This window comes from Enoplosus armatus, chromosome 5 (genome assembly GCF_043641665.1).
Source record: "Enoplosus armatus isolate fEnoArm2 chromosome 5, fEnoArm2.hap1, whole genome shotgun sequence".
Taxonomy (NCBI): domain Eukaryota; kingdom Metazoa; phylum Chordata; class Actinopteri; order Centrarchiformes; family Enoplosidae; genus Enoplosus; species Enoplosus armatus.
The window spans coordinates 14,784,780-14,804,078 of NC_092184.1; the positions used below are offsets into that span (position 1 = coordinate 14,784,780).

General features: G+C 44.2%; 1 protein-coding gene across 1 annotated transcript in view; it reads right to left on the minus strand.

Moving 5' to 3' along the window:
• Positions 1-667: 667 nt before the first annotated feature.
• Positions 668-19,299, minus strand: part of sik2b (salt-inducible kinase 2b) — a 40,703-nt gene continuing 22,071 nt past the window's right edge. Inside the window, exons 5-15 of the mRNA XM_070905451.1 lie at positions 13,977-14,101; positions 13,494-13,617; positions 10,308-10,534; positions 9,670-9,822; positions 9,041-9,199; positions 7,072-7,303; positions 6,682-6,975; positions 4,318-4,475; positions 3,376-3,489; positions 3,072-3,160; positions 668-1,310 (exon numbers count right to left, since the gene is read on the minus strand). Coding sequence (XP_070761552.1) covers positions 668-1,310; positions 3,072-3,160; positions 3,376-3,489; positions 4,318-4,475; positions 6,682-6,975; positions 7,072-7,303; positions 9,041-9,199; positions 9,670-9,822; positions 10,308-10,534; positions 13,494-13,617; positions 13,977-14,101 — 2,318 coding nt within the window. The remainder of the gene's footprint in view (positions 1,311-3,071; positions 3,161-3,375; positions 3,490-4,317; positions 4,476-6,681; positions 6,976-7,071; positions 7,304-9,040; positions 9,200-9,669; positions 9,823-10,307; positions 10,535-13,493; positions 13,618-13,976; positions 14,102-19,299) is intronic.

Genomic DNA, 19,299 nt, shown 5'->3' on the forward strand with positions numbered 1-19,299 from the left:
AAGTGGACACCCTTAACACTTGAATATGTGGTGATATCCATGGTACCGTGATAAATGAGGGCCATTTTCTCTTGTTCAGTTGTTTTGTCATCTACTGAAATAAAAATAAAAAATGCACAAAAGTGTTTTAAGAACCAGTCTATTGTTGTTGATGGTGTCCTATTTTAAATACAAAAAGCACTGCCAGCCATTGTCCTCTTGGTTGCCTGTCAGTCAGTCCTAAATTAGTTCACTTCCAAACCATTTCTAGGTGAAATGCTTGCACTCCAGGATGTGCAGCACCCGCCCCCCGCCCCCCCTTCTGGCTGCACGGCGCAGTCCTCACAGGTGGTGCAACGTCTGTGACGCGAGCGGCCTCGCCAAGTCAGCACGGCGAGAACTCCCATTGTGCCACATATCGGACCTGTTCCTGCCTCACAGAGCTGATGAGAACGAGAACAGAGGAGGAGAGGGAGAAAGGGAGGTAGGCTACGGGAGGATTTTGGTAGAAAGGTTGTCTGAGGTTCATCACAACTAAGAAATGAAGTTTGTATTAGTCGTACAAAAAATTAACACTTCTCCTCCTGTTGCTACGCTTGTGGCCTCCACTTACATCTCCATTCTCTCTGCTCTCAGTGCTGTGTGGGTTCTCATTGCTTAATACTGCTTTCTATTACCCCCCTCAGCTTTAGTTGACCAGTACGAAGCCATGCTGGGAGTCCACGGTCTCCATCATCTCACTGTCCAGGAGGGAGCTCTGCAGCTCAGGCAGGCCCAGGCTGTCTGACTGCGCCGGACTGGCCAAAACCCCAGGCATGCCTCCGATCTCAACCTCTCCTGGACCAGGCGGGGGCAGCGAGGTGGGATCCAGCGGGAACTCGTACTGCTCTAGGTGAAGAGCCTCAGTGGAAGGCCCCAGGACCTGCTGCGCACAGCCAGCAGGGTAGCCGAAGCCCAGGCCGCTGGCAGAGGCTTCATGGGGCTGGGGATGGTGGAGCTGGTGGTGGAGGTGAGATCCAGGGGGCAGGTGTTGGGTGTAGTGGTGGTGGCTCATGTAGGGATCATAAACCAGGCCCTCGCCCGGTTCCATCAAGGGGCTCAGGCTATGGGGGTGGCTGAAGGGAGGCGAGGCCTGAGGGCTGCCCTGCTGCTGGGGCTGAGGCTGGTGGGCGGCTGACATGGGGGGGCCCTGAGGGGAACTTTGAGACGCCGCCGGGTCCAGAGCAGGGCCGCCTGTCGGGTAGGATCCTTCAGCTATCTGCATCTGGTTGAAGTAGGTCTGCAGCCCCATGCCCTGTGACTGCTGCAGGTACATCCTCTTCTGGTTCAGTCTGTGGGGAGAGCAGTAGAGCCTGCTTAGATCAAAACAAAACTTTGAGTCAACACAAGGGAGAACAAAAAGCTTGCAAAATGTATGCATAAGCACGTCAAAATTAGAATGAAAATGTAAAATACTGAATTCAAACATGGTATTTCCTGCTTGTTTTGGGGGTACCATTTGGGGGTAATTGTTAGGCTGGTCCTGGACCACTGAATCGCTGCCCACATCACCAATGTGTTCAGCAAAAAGGTCTATTGTGCTTATTGATGGTTGGAGAAATAGCCAACCACATCAGAGTTTAGTAGATGGGATTAAGAATGGGGACACCATCTTCCTACATAGCTAGCCTGCTACAAAGCTGCATCCATGAAAAATAGCGAAAGAAAAAAATGGTGACAAGCGTGAATGAGATTGACGCATGTGTCACTCGCTACTCGCTACGGGCCCTGTTCTTCAAATGTTACTTAACTAATTCAACATGCTGTTATCAGGCTTAAATAATCCTGTTTATTCTCATCCAGCTAATTTGGTTCTTTGAAAGCACGATGAGGACTGATTTGTTGAAGTTATCTTAAATAACACTGCGCTGTTATTTCGAAATAAAGGCAAAACAAGAGAGTTGAAACCATGATCTTCATTCTTGTGAGTGCTGATCATGTGATTGTAGGTAAGTGTGTTGGGAACCCTCCCAGCATGCACCAGGGCAATAGATTCATGGACATAGGTCTCATTTTATGTGTTTCTGCGTTGTTACTGGGGTCATTTCTTTCTACATTGTGCTCCACAATGTTTCCACTCTGTTAAACATTCCCGGTGAATATGGTCAGACTACGAGTGATGTTGGGCACATGATTGGTTCCCAATAGACATGCAAGAGACTTTTAAGTGATAATCATAAGCCTGCTGTGAAAATGAAACCTTACTAAAATCTCTCAAAAAGCAGCTTTAACTGAATGAACTGAAGTGTTCAGAAAAGTGAGTTATGCAGTTAATGATTTATTTTAGCATTCAAATGACAAATTCCCATTTGAAAGTCAAATTAAATGGCATACGCTCTCGCTTCATTGGTTTTTTAACAGTCAGTATCTTTTTGCTCACAGTATCTCAAACTAAATTTAGTTTGTCCGTTTTTATTTACAAACTTTTTTATTTTAAATTTATATTTATTTTGTTTTATCATGTATACGCACAGCTAACTCTTCATTATTAAAATGGATAATTACACCAACAGATCATAGATCATGTTCTCTTCTAAATTCATAATTATATCAACACTCTTTAATTATAAATATAACAAAGCGACATTATGTAATGTACGGGGTTCACCCTAAAACGTCTTGGTCATGATCCACCTAACTGTCGATACATTTTTTGCAGGTTGAATACAGAATTAATTTTAAAGCAGCTTCAAAGAACCAAAAGATCCAGATGTCAAATCATCAACATCCTAATCTGAATAAATCAGTTTATGGCACAACACTAAAACAACATGACCCCCTTTCTAACAAGAAATCAGCTAACAATTGTGGCTCTGGCACCAGTTTCATTCCTGGGTGTTCCTTTCTTGTAGGTTGTTTTACAATTTATGACTAACTCTTCTTATTTGTATTTATTTGCCATAGCAAATGCTTTCTTTGGCTCTACAATCTGCAGTACAATCTTCCAGCAGTGAAAGGTCACCACAGCTAAATGAACATAAGAGAAAAAGCAGAGAGAGTATGTCATAAAATGGGAAAAAAATTTAAATACATTAAAATACAGCGTGATTTACCTGTGTTCCTGCAGCTGTTGCTCTAAACTTCGAGGAGACTCCTTACAGAAAAGTTGGCAGCTAGCAGGACTGTTAGCCAAGACGTTGGCCTTTTGGGCAGAAGAGAGATTGGGATTGATGACTGTGTTCAGGAGAGTTACCATGGTAACCGGCTACCAACTGTTTCATTATTGTTGCATCATGGAAGAGCCAAATGATATCAGTGAATGTTACGCAAAGCAGCCTTTTGGCTTGACAGAGGAAGGCAGGTGTGTATCATTGAATACAGTGATAATGAGTGAGTGCAGCGGGTGCTGGACTGTACCTGTAGTCTATGAGTGAGGTATTGTGTCTCCAAACTCTGTCTGCGGGACAGGAGAGGCGGCTGCGGCCCACCCTGGTATAAAGCTAGGCCCTCCTGCTGCTTGGATGCCTCACCCTTCAATCAAACACATAACGCGTTAGAACAAGGGGGATTTTTATGCTCATGTATGCACATAGACACACATGTCCCAGACCCCCTCTCCTGTCAGTTAATAAAGCTGTGTCAGGGTCTGGGTGCTTCATCGTGTGGTCTAACTGGATTATCTATGCTGTCTCCTGCCCAAATGCCTGTGTGGTGACTGATCAGCCAGATGCCTTTCTCTAAATGGCATGTACCACAGGGATTACACCGTAGTTAAATGAAATGAAAGCAAATTAAAAGGATGATGGGGCCTGAGCATCATAACCAACAAAGAGCTGCATTATTGCATTATGAGGGATGGACAAAAGGAAAACAACTAGATCTTGTCTGCTTCTACAATTGATTGTGGGTTGTTGTTGTTGTTTTTTGGGGGGTTTTTTTACAGGAAAGCCTTCGTATTTTCCTCAAATGGCTCTCTTTGCACTGTGTTTATGTGAGTGTATTATTTTGTGTATATGTGTGCCCCTCTTTGTGTGTGATTGCAGCTTGGGCCTATTGAGTGCCAGTCACTACTATGGTTAAGTCTGACTGACTCCAACAATGGCTGCATTCACTTTGGCCTAGGCTCCAGGCTCCAGGCCCCAGGGGGACGGGAGACAGTAAACAAGCCACAGTTGGCTGCCTCTCTTGGGGTTACACAACAGCCTGGGTGCCTGTTTTTTCTTTTTTTTTTCCTGGCCAACATGGGGTGAGGATAGTAGAGGGACTGAGGCTGAGAACGGGTTTGAGAAGAGAACGATGTTGAATGGGTTTGAGTGAAGGATGTGTGTGTTTTTTTTGTAATTATGAGGTAGGACTGACTTCCAGGAGGTTGTGCAAGTGGTGCTGTGGTCCCAGGGGGCCCATGACGGCCCCTTCCCCGGAGCCCATCTGCTCCACTAGCATCTGGACTTTGTTCAGATCCAGGATACCTTTGGTCCTCGCCAAGTTCTGGAGGTGCTGCCGAAATGCAACCAGACCTGAAAGCACAAACAAATACACACAATACAAACTTAGTATTGATTCTTGCAGCTGATCAATAGAATCACTTCTCTCTTCATAACAGGATGTTAAAGACTTTATTCTCCCAGAGAGTCAGGCTTAAACCTCACTGACGTTAGCAAACTGGTTGACCGGTTAGCACTTTTTATCACCCTTACTGACAATGTGACTGCATGTACGTCATGAGGCACTGTGGGTGTGTTTGTGTGTGCACATGTGACAGTATCTGTGTGTGTGTGTGTGTGCGTGCGTGTGCGTGCAACAGCAAGTAGCTCTGATAAGACAAATCCAGTGGTGACGAGCTGTGGCTGTGAACGATAGGACCTGACTCACCGTGATGGTGGGAGTTATTTAAAACAAGAGTCAGCAGTCTGACGCAAAAGAATCCACCGCATCAACACTCTCCAAAGAGGATTACGGAAAATAAATAAATAAATATCCGCAAATACCAACTGGGAGCACACAGTGCAGAGCTGTCAGAGTAGAGTTGGGAAGTAATGCACATTTTTAAGCTATAATTATAGTTTGAACTTGGCTAAAACACAGGTGATTTACAACCAGCAGGCTCAGAATAATGTAGCTGTAAAGGTAAAAAAAATGGAGAGGTAGATAGAGGCTGTTGAACATTCCCTCTTATATTTTGGCTCTTCTTTCTCTCTGATGTGGAGTAGAGACAAATCCTTCATGCCACAGACTGAAACTTTGAAAAGAGAAAGAAAAGCAAGACAGAGAATGAGCGGCATAGAGGGAGAAGCAGAGAGAGTGATAGATAGATAGATAGATAGATAGATAGAGAGAGAGAGAGAGAAGGGGGAAGAGAGAGGGAGATATGTGGGCTGAAACCTTCAAATATCTGTCTGTGATTCATAACGTGAATCATCACCGTTGTAGTCGTCAGAGGGACTGGAGAGGGTGAGAGAAGGGAAGAGAGAGGAGGAAGAGACAGGGAAAAAAAAAAGTGTGTGAAAAAGAGGAGGGGAAGCAAATGACAGAGTGGGAATGAGGCACTTTTATCTGGAAGGCAGTATACATATATGTGTGTGTGTGTGTGTGTGTGTGTGTGTGTGTGTGTGTGTGTGTGTGTGTGTGTGTGCAGAAGGGTGTGAAGGAGCAGCTGCAGCAGGGGTGTTGCGTCTGTGTCATGAGAATCAATGCTCTTCCTCTTGACTGGTGCTCTAGTGCTCTGTGAACATATGCACTGTGACACTTTATACATCAAACCCTTCTGCAGAACGTGGTGCCCAGGCTTAAGGAGACGTGTCGGATCTGGCATTTAATTGACACTTATGTATGACACCAACCTGTCTGGTTTACTTCCACTTCAGAAAGTGATTTTCTATACGTCACAGAATGTCTTTCAGCAATCTCTCAAGAGCACGTCTGAACTATGAGGCTGTGTAGATCCAGCAATAGGGAGAGTATAGTAATGATGTCTTGTGACTGTACTGCATTATGGGTGATTAAGTAATGCTCCAATTTAGCGATGCACTGCTATAACACTGAAGTCAGACTCACGATGAACTGTTTAAAAAAGAAGTGATGCAGCAGAATTAAAGATATCAGCTTTTTTATTCCACGCATTCTTCTCCTTTGTCAAAACCTGCTGCCTACATTACCCACAATGCAACATGGCCGCCGACAGTCGGAGATTTGGACGCGTTATGCTAGTAGCAGCTAGCTAGTCGAGCAGCTAGCATCAAGCAGAGCTGAGGGGCGCTTCTTTCTAACTCCACAACCCCAGATCATTTTCATTTTCAAACTTCACTTTCAAACCCAACTGACGCCGACTCAAGAGAAATCACTCAGGAGTCAAAAAAGGCTTTATAAAACGCAGAAGTAGTAATAGACCTGTTAACAGACTTTTAGATGTAAAATCAATTCAGTTCCCCTTTAAGGTGGATTTGTCTGTTTCCAGTGGTTGGTGAGGAACTTAATCATCTTTCTTTGAAACCTCCTGTCATCTCAACCATTTAGACACTGAAAATGCAATCACATAACACAAGCAGTTAAACGACCTTGTGCATATTGAGGTCGACCCTAACATGGAGGAAGACACTTAACCTATTATGAAGTCAATGTAACGTGAGAGCATATAGAGAAGTGGGTCATTTGAGAGAAGGTCCAAAGAGAAGAATGAATGCGTGTGGAGGAAAGAAAAGACAAATTAACACTGGTGGTTCTGACCTTGGGTGAGGGAGGTGTCGGAGGCACGGCGTCCTTCTCTGAAGCTGATGGGGGAGCGGTTGTGCGCATCCCGATGCTGGGAAGTCAGGGCGGCCATTGCTGGGTTGGCAGGCCGAGCGCTCAGGAAAGGTGTAGGGGTGACGCCGGGGGCAGAGCTGTTGGCCGGTACCACGTCACTGAGAGAGGGGGGATCCTCCAGCAGACCGAGGTCGCTGTGCATGGAGCCCATGTCGTAGCCGATGTCCGAGTCCACGCTACCCATGGAGGGGTTGTGGCCTAGAGTGAATAATTTCCCTGGGGACACATTTTTTTTCCATTAAATCTTAAGGAAGTGATCCAGAAATACAACAGTCTAAATGTGTGTGTGTGTTTGATCAGGTGACATCGTACCTTGGTTAGAAGGGCCCGGCTGATTGGTCACCTCAGAGAGGGTGTGTCGCCGTTGGCCAAACCGAGCTGTCTGATAGGCCGAGAGCAGGTGGGGTGGATCATCATCTGTGTCGGGCTCCTCTGTCTCGATGCCTTCATCGATCGACGTCTCCATCATGTTGCTAGGTGACGAGGTGGAGGACTTGCGGAGGACAGTGGGGGGAGGCAGGGGGTCCAGCAGGCAGCCGTTCACCTAGACGGAGGGAGAGATAAAAGGGACAGAAAGAGAGAGAATGATAACTATACATTCAAAACTGACTGTGCCAGAAAGAACAGCTCCACATCGAAGAAACCAGTACACAGTGTTAGTCAAATCAGGCATCTTAAACACACAAAGGGTGCATACACACAAGCAAACACATACAAAATCCATCATTTGTACCAGACCACTTGGATAGGCGACCACCATACTGAGAATGAGGGCGCTACTAGTTCCTCTCCTCCCTCTGTTTTCCCTCCACGCACCACAGTTGGTCTCATACTGTGTGTGTTTGTTACAGCGGGCAGGCCTGTGTGTGTTGGCTTAGAGGTGGAGGGTGGGGATAAAGGAATGCAGGGCCAGGAAGTGAGCTTTGACTGAAAGTGCTGTGTGACTGACACACACACACACAGACATAAATTCACACACACACACACACACACACACACAGACAAAGATCATCTGCATGAGTGGCCGCAGAAACCGGAAAGCCTGGTGTTGGCCTAGAAAGAGCAACTTTGCCCAATTCCCCATCTGCTTTCTGTAGTGTGCTGGGATAGGAATGCTGTTACTCAACCGACACACACACACACACTCTCACTGAGGACAAGAGGGGAAAACATTGAGAAATGGACGATGGAAAGGGGTGGGGGTCATGAGGGGAGAGTGAAGTTAAAGGACGAAGAAGAGGAGAGGAGAGAAAAAAAAAAGGCGAAAGAACAAGAGGGCCAAAAAACTAAAAAAGAAAAGATGAGCTGTTGGCTGATGGGTAGGAGGTCACAGCGGCGAGATCGCTGGAGCCGCGCAGCAGCTTCCTGTCCATGTGTGTTCACTCAGCTTCGCATTAGGTCACATCATCATCACAGGACCGCTTACATAACCAGGCTCCATTCACGCAGATAACGCGCACTGCTCTGTTCTGCTTACCACAGACACACACACACACACACACACACACACACACACACACACACACGAAAACAGACACATCACTCTCTATTGGAGCCAGGAGAGGGGGTGGGATGGAAAAGAAATCTTGACGATACTGTGTGTGTGTGTGTGTGTGTGTGTGTGTGTGTGTGTGTGTGTGTGTGTAGCCCTGCAGGTGTGTGAGGCCGTCAACTCAGACTACTGGTGTCTGTGTTCTTTAATAGTCGGTCAGCTCAACAACAGGCCTGGAGGAAAAGGTTGCTGGTTGGCACAGATAAAGAGACAGCATAGTGTGTGTGTGTGTGTTTGTGTGTCTAGAAGTCGTGCAGGACAGGCAGCTGTCCTGTCTGATGTCAGTGCTGGCTGAGTTCTTACATGAGAGAACAAGTCAGCTGCACTCTGGCAGGTTGACGGGGCAAGACAACACTCGAAACCTCAAAGGAGTCTAGTGTACACACACACACACACCACACACACCACACACACACACACACACACACACACACACACACACACACACACACACACACACACACACACACACACACACACACACACACAGAGTGCACAGACATTTGTGATTCACAGTGAGTGGGTATGCTTATCAAAGCGAATCACTGTCAAGCTTATCGGGATAATTTTTCAGGACATACTTGTGCAAGCAGATGATGACCGTAATAACTACAACTTCCGTAAGCCGTCATGTGAGGACAGAGGGCACACAAACAAGACGAACACACAAACAAAAAAGACACCCATGTCCCTGAAGCCTCAGTCTGTTTTTACTGGTATTGGACCTACTTTGGGCGTGTTGACGTCCTCCACCATGAAATTCTGCTCCAGGGGACATGCAGTCTGGGGGAAGGTGAAAGCATCGGAGGAGGCCTGGGGCACAGCAGGGGAGCGCAACAGACGAACACCCTGCGGGAGCAAACCCACCTGGGCTGAACCACTGGTCGACTGCAGAGAGGGAGAAGACAGACAGGGTCTTTGACATCAAAAAAAAAAAAAAAAAAAATCTCGAATTCACAGCCAATACTTAACAACATCCTTGATAATAATGCAATTACGACAAAATTGAGCTGCTGTGAATTTGACTTGATAATCCAAACGAGACAAAAAAGGCCACATCCTAGATGGTGAGGGAAATGAAAGAGAAATTGCACTGGGTCGCTAAGAAGAGACAGCGGGCAAAGAAAAGAAAATTATGAATAATGTAGCTGAGGGGGACGCATTAAGATCAAGGCTGGGCGGAAAATTCTGGGAGAGAGCAGGTGAAGACAGAACCTGGCTGGATGGATAAATGAATGGGTCGTGTCTGCCCGATTGTTTGTTCCTGGGTGCAGGTGTGAATACTGGAGCTTTGATCAGGATGGATGGTAATCTCTGTACACAATATTCAGAGACCCCCCCCCCTCGCCAGTGGCTACCTTGACGACAGTCTGTTCGGCGATGGTGCTCGGCCGTCGCTGGCGGGCGTCGAGCCGCTGTTCGACGGGGAAGCTGCAGCGATGGGCCTTGAGCCGCTCCACCAGCAGGTAGTAGATAGCAGCAAAGTGGTTGTAGCTTTTGTTCTGCAGAGACTGGAGGATGACAGACAACATAAATGGCAGCGTCTGTAATTGAAGTTATTACTGAAGAACGCCCTCCATTTTGGATGACTTAACTGTGACAGCTCTTAAGACATGCTGAGATAAAAAAAATAATTTATTTCTTTTCCCTGTGTGAAATTGGGTTATTGCAGCAGCTAAGGAACAGAGTATAGATTAAAAATACAATAAATAGAATGTATAAAAAGAAAAGACAGCACACAGAACATACTGCATATAAATTACAGCCTCTTCATTACACTGATAGAGAGCTTGAAAAGACTTCAGAGTGTAAAGGAGTACTTCAAGGTTCAGATGTGTTCAATGAAGGAGTGGATATATTTTATGATGTATATCATATCATATCCACTGTCCACTGTTCTCTCCTTCACAGTCTGAAGCTCTGACCTTTAAACCTCACCCTTTCACACCCCTGTTGAATAAATAAAGCCAACTCCTCCCCGCAGATCGGTCCTCACCTCTATGGTCTTGTGCTGGTCGATGCCAAGGCTGTGCATCAGGCGGAGGACCTGTTCGCTATACTCTCCCACACCCGCCTCGCCCTCAGCAGACAGAGGCTGTTGGTACAGAACAGGCCTCTGTACAGGAACATACAGAGCCATCCACTTGTGCTCCTTGATTTGGGCCACAGACAGGCGCTTTGATGGGTCCAGGACCAACATCCTGCGGATCAGGTGCTCACAGTCTGCGAGGGGTGGAAAGCATAATCATAGAGGATGTGACAAGGTTTTTATAGCCTTTTATATTTTAGATCACCGCTTTTTAAAGGAAGACGATAATGCTGCGCACTTCTTGTTTAAGCTACGATGAAGCAAATAAAGCCACAAAGCGTCATGTCCTCGTCAACGTAAGCCAGATGAAGTGGGGCAGAAATAACACTCAGGAGCTTAAAATCTGCTCAATTCTTCTTCGTTTCCTCTGCCGTCACTTGAGAACAGCGTGTCCACACTCTTTTCTACTTTCCTCCCCTCCTAATGAGAGCTCCTCACCTCTAGTTAGTGGCTAGATGAGTTTGACGTCAGACACAGCTGGGTTCTTAACAGGATTACAGTTCCCCTGGCTGTGCCGCTTTGGCCTGCCTGCACCCCTACTGCCTGCACTGCATTCCTGTCCGCCACACGGCATCTTTACCCATATATCCTGCTGCTACGGTCTCACAGCAAAAACAGGTGTGTTTTCAACAAATAAGTTGGCCCTGCAGTTGGCCATTATTTATGTTTTTGAAATTATTGATGTCTACCTTGAGCTTTTACTCAGACTGAAATGATGATTCATGTGCTCACGAGACTAAAGTTGTTCTCTTTTTGAAGTGCATTTTAAAATCAAATTATCATATTGTCTTTCTTCACATTTTACACTTTAGAGGCACAGCAGATCAACTTGACAATGCACAGATCAGTCAGTTTTGGTAAATATTATTAAACTTTTAGCAAGTTTAGAGTTTTTAAAAGAGTTGAAGTTCATTTTCTACACACATTAGCAATTCTTCTACTCTACTAGTGTCCACAGATATCCTGTCTTCTGTCACAGAGTTAGAAGAAAGACCTCAGCAGTTCATAAGCCCAAGGACCTGGCCCTGCTGATCTACTAACGTCTGCTTACATCACATTTTTATCTACCTCGTGCTTGGCAGTTCAGCCAACTCAATTTTTTCCCCCCATCATATGAATAACCAGTGTGCCCTTTACTGCACTTTTACCTCAAGCTGTGGCATCTTAGCAGCTTGTGCTGCTGCTAAGTTACATCCTGCTTCAAATACAATACAGTACAATTTGTTTGACCCAGAAGTTACGCAGGCTGTGCTCGTTGCTACAGCCGTGTTTATAGCAACAGTTGAAGCTGAGCACATTTTCAAAGCTACTAACCACTAGGGAAGGTTGGACTATGTAAAGGGGCCAACATTGCACAACCGTCTAACCGGCTGGCCGGCTGATTGATTGACACACTGTCCTTAGCCAGTACGTTACACCACGATGACTTAACCACAGAACCATCCCAGTTAACACTTGCAATGTCCCAGAGGTGTAGAGTTACACCAACTCCCCCAATGAAGGAGAACAGCACTCTGTTGTGAGAAGTTGAAGAGCAGAGTAGGTACTGACTTCATATTTCATTGATTTTATCAGACACAGGAGCTTGAAAATAACTTTAACCATTATATATAAAATGCAGCCATCATGCATGACTGTGAACGTGAGCATAGCTTTCAAACATCACATCACATCAGCTTCAAAGCTTTCAAACATCACCAGATTTCACTTGAATTTCAAAAGCACCCTGTTTTGTTTCAGTGTGGTCTGTGATTGGCTAGACAGAAGGAAAAAAAATGCAAACAAGCAGCAACACAAGTGCCTGAGATTCACAAGGCAAAGCTGTGTGCAAAGTGTGTTAGCAGATAAATCAATTTGTTTAACAACAGGATAACAGAACTATTTTGCAATATCAATTAATAATTCAGTTAACTGAATATCTTCTTTTGTAGACCAATAGATTCATCAGTTCATCAAGAAAATACTGGCTGATGCTTTGACCTGCAGTTTGCATTGAGTCTCAGCTGCAAAAGTCATGCACAGACATACAACATATAGCATGACTATTCTGTACTACTATCTACCAGGCCTGTGCAATATGCAGCAGCAGGGGAGCCATAAGACAACAATCTACTGTAGTTGATCAGTAAGTTGGGAGTAGACCACAACGTTCACAGTGCTGAGATGTTCTAGTGAGAGTTTACTGTGCAGTGCTAGCCTGTGCTGTGTACCACAGCGTTGGCCGGTGGGAGAAACAAGAGGAGATGAGATGGACTGTTTCTGGATGAAGAAATCGGCACACTCTGTTCTCCTTGTTCAGGGAACAGGGGCTGGACTGGGGGTGGGGAGGCGGGTTTGAGTGTCAGTTTGGCCACGGAGCTGACATTACACTCCTACATTCCCCTTACGTCCTAATTGTTTCAAGGTCCTGAACAGAAAAAAAAAGAAATCTGGTCGACTCTCTCACCACACCCCCTGTGGAGAAAGCGCTACAGACTTACAGATGGGATACAGAGAAACAGACATGGCCACAGACGGACAGGAAGATGTCTCACAGATAGAGGTGCATGAGTCAGACAGACGTGCAAACAGACAGACAGGCAGCAAGGCAGAGTGTCCTCAGAGAGACAGACAGGGAAGCTGCTGGAAGGCCTCACTGGCTCTCCCCAGGTTACATAAACAGCTCCAGCTCTGGACTTAATCTGCTGCCAGCTAGCTAGCACAGCTGCTAACAGCAGGGCTGCTTTGAGACAGTTAGCCAACCTGACTCCCTCAGCAGCCTGTGTGCATGCACATACACACTGACGCACATACGCACATTACAGAGGACAATGACAGAGTGTCTCCTACTGTATCCCCTTCAAATGAGCGCAATGCTCTCTCGTTAATGAAATGACCCCCTGACTGGCTGCAGTCACAAGAGAGTCTGCCAGCGAATATTCAACAGTATGTTGACTCAAATAGGAAAACGTGATCTATTCGTCTGAGAGGCAGTGTCCTCTCACAAACACTGCAAGCGTGTTCATTTACAGGAATGTGAGGTACTGAGCGGTGGCAGCTGGCATAGTCTCTTATCTTATTTTGTGTTTAATATCCCAAAGAGTCTCTTCTTACCTTCAGTCATGAAGTAGGGGATGCGAAACCTTCCTTCTAGGACTCTCTGTCGAAGCACAGGCAGAGTGGGCCCATCGAAGGGCAACGCACCACACACCAGCACATAAAGCACCACCCCCATACTCTGTGAGCATGAAAAGATGCAGAGAACAAGGTCAGGGCAGGAGCTTGGAACAATCAGGAGATTAATCAATCAGAGGTGTCTGGATGTAAAGAATTTTAAGATTAATGTTTCATTTCCAGCTGTGGTTGGAAAATCAGCACAGGAACAAAAGCTGCTGATTTAAGCATCCAGACTTTGTTTCCATTGTGAGATATAAAATAATTCTCAAAAATGAATTGAATGTTAAACAAAATTGCACTCAAAGAAAAAGATTGGCAGAGACTGAAATGTAAATTCAATTTCAAGTTTTATTGTATTTGGAAAAAAATATTCAAAATAATGTGGAACAATTGTTTGCTTCATGGAATCACTCATCTTACCCAGATGTCTAGCTGTGGGCCCTCATACTGTTGGCCCTCAAAGACCTCAGGAGCAGCATAAGGCGGGCTGCCGCACCACGTGGCCAGAGGCTCCCCGGGCTGGAAGAAGTTCCCGAATCCAAAGTCTACACAGGGCAAAACACCAGGGGGGTGGGGGGCGGGTTGGGAGGAAAGGTACAGATAATTTCAAACATTAAAGTTTGTTAAAACTGTAAAGTACCAAACCTCCAACTGTAAATATTACTTGTGACTGTAAAAAGGGAACAGGGTTAGGCACATGGTGAATATCTACAGTATAACTGTGGGGGTTGAAGTGGTCAAACTGTACAAAGACAATGTCCAGAACAAAGGTGGGTTATGCTTTGTGAGTTTGAGAGTGTCTCCATGGGGTCTGCAGGTTTTGCATAATGTAATATGTGATCCACATATTTGTGTGTTGAGGAAATGGGCCTTTGTATGAGGTAACCTCCCCTGGAGACTGACATGAAGTCATCAAAGCTGTACTCTGATTGGTTGTCTGTAGAGACAGACTAAAACTCCAATTTAAATCTTCAGAGGAACAAGACAGACGAGTCTAACTTACACTTGCACACATTACACAGAAAACTCTGAGAAGTTCACGTCTGCCTTTCATTAAAATCCAACAAAAAGCTGCAGTAATATCTGCCAAATCACACGGAGCCAAGTTGCGTGTCTGCAGTTACTCAGCCAGCCCTTTTTTGTATTAGTTCGCATCATTCTCCCTCCTCTACGGAAGCCCTGAGAGGCAAGTGAGGAAAAAAAAGTCTGATCTTAATTGTTTTCTCTCTCTTTAGCAGGTGAAAAAAAAGTTTTGCCAGGACCATTTCTAAGTTTCTTTTTGTGATCTGTGAAAATAGATTTAAAAAAAAAGCTTTAGCAGGTTACATTTTTGTGTGTGTATTTACTATTGTAACACTAATTTTGGACACAAGAGCCTGAAGTGCACCACTACCCCATGTTCTAAATAGGACTAAATGCTTTCATGTTTTCTTCCAGGTGAGTTTTAATTTCTCCATGTACTCTAAACACAAGGTACATGTTGTATATTGAGTGTTAGCAAGTTATGTAACTGTTATGTTACTGTCATGTCCTTCTTTTGGCTAGAAATGTCACCGCTAATCTGCAGTTAATGTTAGCTATACTGACGTTAACCGTACATATGAAAAAAAAGTAACTTAAAATTATCCTGGAAAACCAGGATACCAGCATTTTTTTTTTTACCTGGCAACCCCCCCCCCCCCCCTTGCTTCCCACAGAGGACAGAAAGCAATTTAGACCCGACTTAGAAAATGGATCACCAGAATTGTTTTTTTCCTCACTTGCCTCTCTGGGCTTCCGTAAATGATCCTTTGTCTCCTCATGGTTTTACAAGACTTACTAGTGCTTACTTCTGGTACTGAGATGATCGTACATCGACATAAAATCCATTACTCACTATTTTGATAACTGATTCATCATTTTAAATCATTTATCAAGAACAAAATCCTTAACATTTGCTGGTTGTAGCCTCTCAGATAAGAGGATTTTATGGGTTTTTTATGGCCTCATTATCATTGTAAATGGCATCTCTTCAACTTGTGATGGTTAGCCTAATCCACTTTATAGCCTTAATGATTAACTGATGAAATAAATCAGTGAATCAACAGATAATAGATAAGGAAAAGAATCCATGCTTAGTTAGTTGGGACCCTGAGATGGAGTCATGGGACCTGATAGCTACAGGAGCAGACCGTCGGGCTCACTTAACCCTCCACCCCCACCTTTTTTCCACAATTTGAAACAGTTACATAAACAGTAAAAATGTATTGCAAAACAAATAAATAACACTGATAAAAAAAAATCTGGCTTACATAATGGGGCTGGAGGTGATGTGGTGAGACACACACACACACACACACACACACACACACACACACACACACACACACACACACACACACACACACACACACACACACACATTAAGCAGTGTGTGAAAGAGAATATGTAACCAAGTCCTTTTCCTTTGCTCTGCATCACGATCCTTTACAATTAACAATCTACAACCCACTACAGGTTATATATTGTCTGCCAAGTGCACGCATACATACGCATACACACACACACACACACACACACACACACACACACACACACACACACACACACACACACACACACACACACACACACACACACACACACACACACACACACACACACACACACACATCTCACATTGTGTTGAGCTGCATCTAACAACTTTTAATTTATTATTATTTTTTGCGAGAATCATTTAGTTGATTCAACTTTCTGATCATTTTGGAGGATGTAGTTTGTGGTGCTGTTGAACTGCATTGCGTTAAACTGCTGCTGCTTCTGTTATTTAGCCTGCCCTCGTTGACATGAATGGGGGGTATTAGACTGTATTAGTTTTAGCTAGGTGTACCTAATAAACAACTGAGTGTATAAATAGAGAAAAGCAGGAAATTTTCGCATTTAAGATTTGTAATTTCTTCTTGATAAATTACTTAAATTATGCTAATTTTGTTCCATTGACGAATTGTTTAATTTACTATTTGTTTCAGGAGTAAAATTTAAGGTGTGTGAGTTGAACTGGAGGCCTAAGGGTTTAGAGGTCTCCCCTCTACTGTTTGCTTTCAAATGAAGGCAGAATGTTTGAAAAATACTTTTAAAAAATGGGAATGTGGATGATGACAATGATGAAGAATCTAGACTGCATGCTGTATTTTGACTGTACAGAAATGAAAAGGTGCAGGAAATTGTAGTTCACTGGAAAATACATGTAGCAATCAGGTTTGAGAGATTGGCGCAGTGCAAACTCCCAATTGAAAAGGAAATAGCAGGTTTGACACCGTGTATGTGAGTGCATGTATTCAATCCATCTAATTACTGCAGTGCAGGTAGCAGCAGGTGTGGTTGAAATAAAGTGGAGGGTAAATCCACAGCGGGGTTTATTACAAGTATGTTTACTGTCTGATGCTGCTGTGAAGGTGAGATGTGAGATGCAGGCACAGCAGAGCAGAGCAGTGCAGTTGGGTTTACCGTCAGATGCTGTGACCCATTTCATGGAGCTGAATACTGAGCAGACTGGTTGACGTCAAACACTCCAGCGCGCTGCAGGCTACTAACAGCACTCATAGCTCAACAGGAAGGGCGGGGTGGGTGTGTGTGTGTGGCGCACAACAGTATTAACATAATATTAGCCTAAACATGTCACATTGGAACACACTCCAGCTAAGGGCTCATAAAGCTGTGTGTGGATATGACGAGTGTATAAGTGATATCATCATGTGCAGTATGTGTCAAATGTGTCATCTCTAATCAGGTATGAGCATTGATATAGTTATGACTGCAGCTCAGGATGCTTTGCTCTGGATTCACTCTTTCCTCTCTCCGCTCGACTCTTCTCTAACACTTGTTATTACTTAAAAACTTGGGCGGCGTGTGGCGCAGTGCGTAGCACTGTCACGCGGAAGGTAAAGCTGGTTAGAGCAGGTTGGGGGTTCGATCCCCGGCTGCCCCGCCACTTGTGTCGAAGTGTCCTTGAGCAAGACAATGGGTTCAGTCGCGATCGGTGTGTGAGTGAATGGGTGAATGGGTGAATGAGACTCAGCTGTAAAGCGCTCTGGGGTCCGCGAAGGTTGAAAAGCGCTATATAAGTGAGTAGTAACTTTTTCTCTCTCCTGGTCTTTTTCCTCATATGCTTCAGGTTCACTGGGCCTCTTTCACTCTTGTAAAAAAGGACATTTCACTGAAGTAACACGTTTCACCTTACAAATGAAACGCTGAATTCATAAGCAATAAAACACAAACTTCTTCAACTCAATACATTCAAGGATTTTGCTGATGCAACCTTACTTGGTCTGTTATGACCAGTAGCTCAGGGTGGCTAATATTAGCAAACTTTAAATAGATATTTCTGTAGTGTTAGTCATTTTGATTTTGACTTGAGGACTCTTCTTGACTTGCTTCATTTAATTTACCATTATCACATACTTGTCACATGTGCCCACAGTGGCTGCTATTCAATACAGGTTACATATTATCTAAATTATTATCTTAACCTGTGACTGATTCCACTTATAATAATTTTCACTGCAACTGTGTTAAATTAAGTACATATTTGCATAAAATTGCTTGCTAGGAGTGGGCAACATCTATTATGATATAATGTAATATTGTACGTTACGATATTGTTCACTAGACAAGCTGTTTTCGGATAGAGACCCTACTTGTTTAGAGATTTAAAGCCCTAAAAACCTATTTTCTGAATCAGCTTCTTACCATGAGCGAAGGAGTCCAACATGAACAAAAAAGTTTCTGCCGTAGTTCAAACAGTTTTTGGTAGTTTCACGTGAGAGATACATGAATGTGTGTTTTTCTCTGTGCTCTTCTAACTGGTTTGGAAAAGTGATGTCATGTACCTCTGAGCACCAATCAGGATTAAGCAACATTTGAATAAGAATCACAGTTTGTGGGTTGTTTTCACCGTCAATCAAATCTGATCCATCATCAGAGCAAATCCACACAATCCTGATGATTTCCCCCCCTAATTTTAACTTTGATTGGTGCTTATTTAATCATGAATATCACAGAGAACTATTTAAGATATATTGTTTCACGGTATATTATATATCGTCATATTGTCCAACCTTAATGGTTTCCATGTGTATACAACAAGTAATGTGAAACTGTTTCTCCAACAGGTGTCCTTGATCTGGAGGTTGTTTGTACTTTCTACATCATTTAATTGAGCATGAAACACCTTTAGGGTTTGGTGCACTTCCAATGACATCATTCTGTGGATGGTTTCAACCTTGAAAAATACAAATAAATAGTTAATGAAGCTCTAAATGCCTGTTAACATTTTGGTGATGTGAGGAAATGTATTACATATTGGATTTTGTTTTTGAAAGTGGTTCTCGTAGATCATGTTTGCTTTGTTGTGACCTTAGAAATTCAACACAACCCAAAACATGGAATATATATTTTCCTGCTTAGTCACAAAAGGTTGCTTCCTCTCCTCCTCTGATCCAGTTTTCTTTTTGCTATTTCTCCTCCTCTTTTTCTTCCCTCCCCTTCAATCTGTCAACTTGAACGTAAAGGGGCTGTTTGAAGTGAAAACATGAAGGGTACCCCCCGCTGTCGCTGTTCCCCTCTCCTCTGCAGCCACCATGAGCATGACCTTTCTTTGACTGACCGCTGCCTGGTTAAGCTTCATACAGACTGACCAGAGGTGGCCTTTTAGAGAGCAGGGAGACTTCACTGGACTGCAGGAAAAACCCAGAGGCACAGGTTC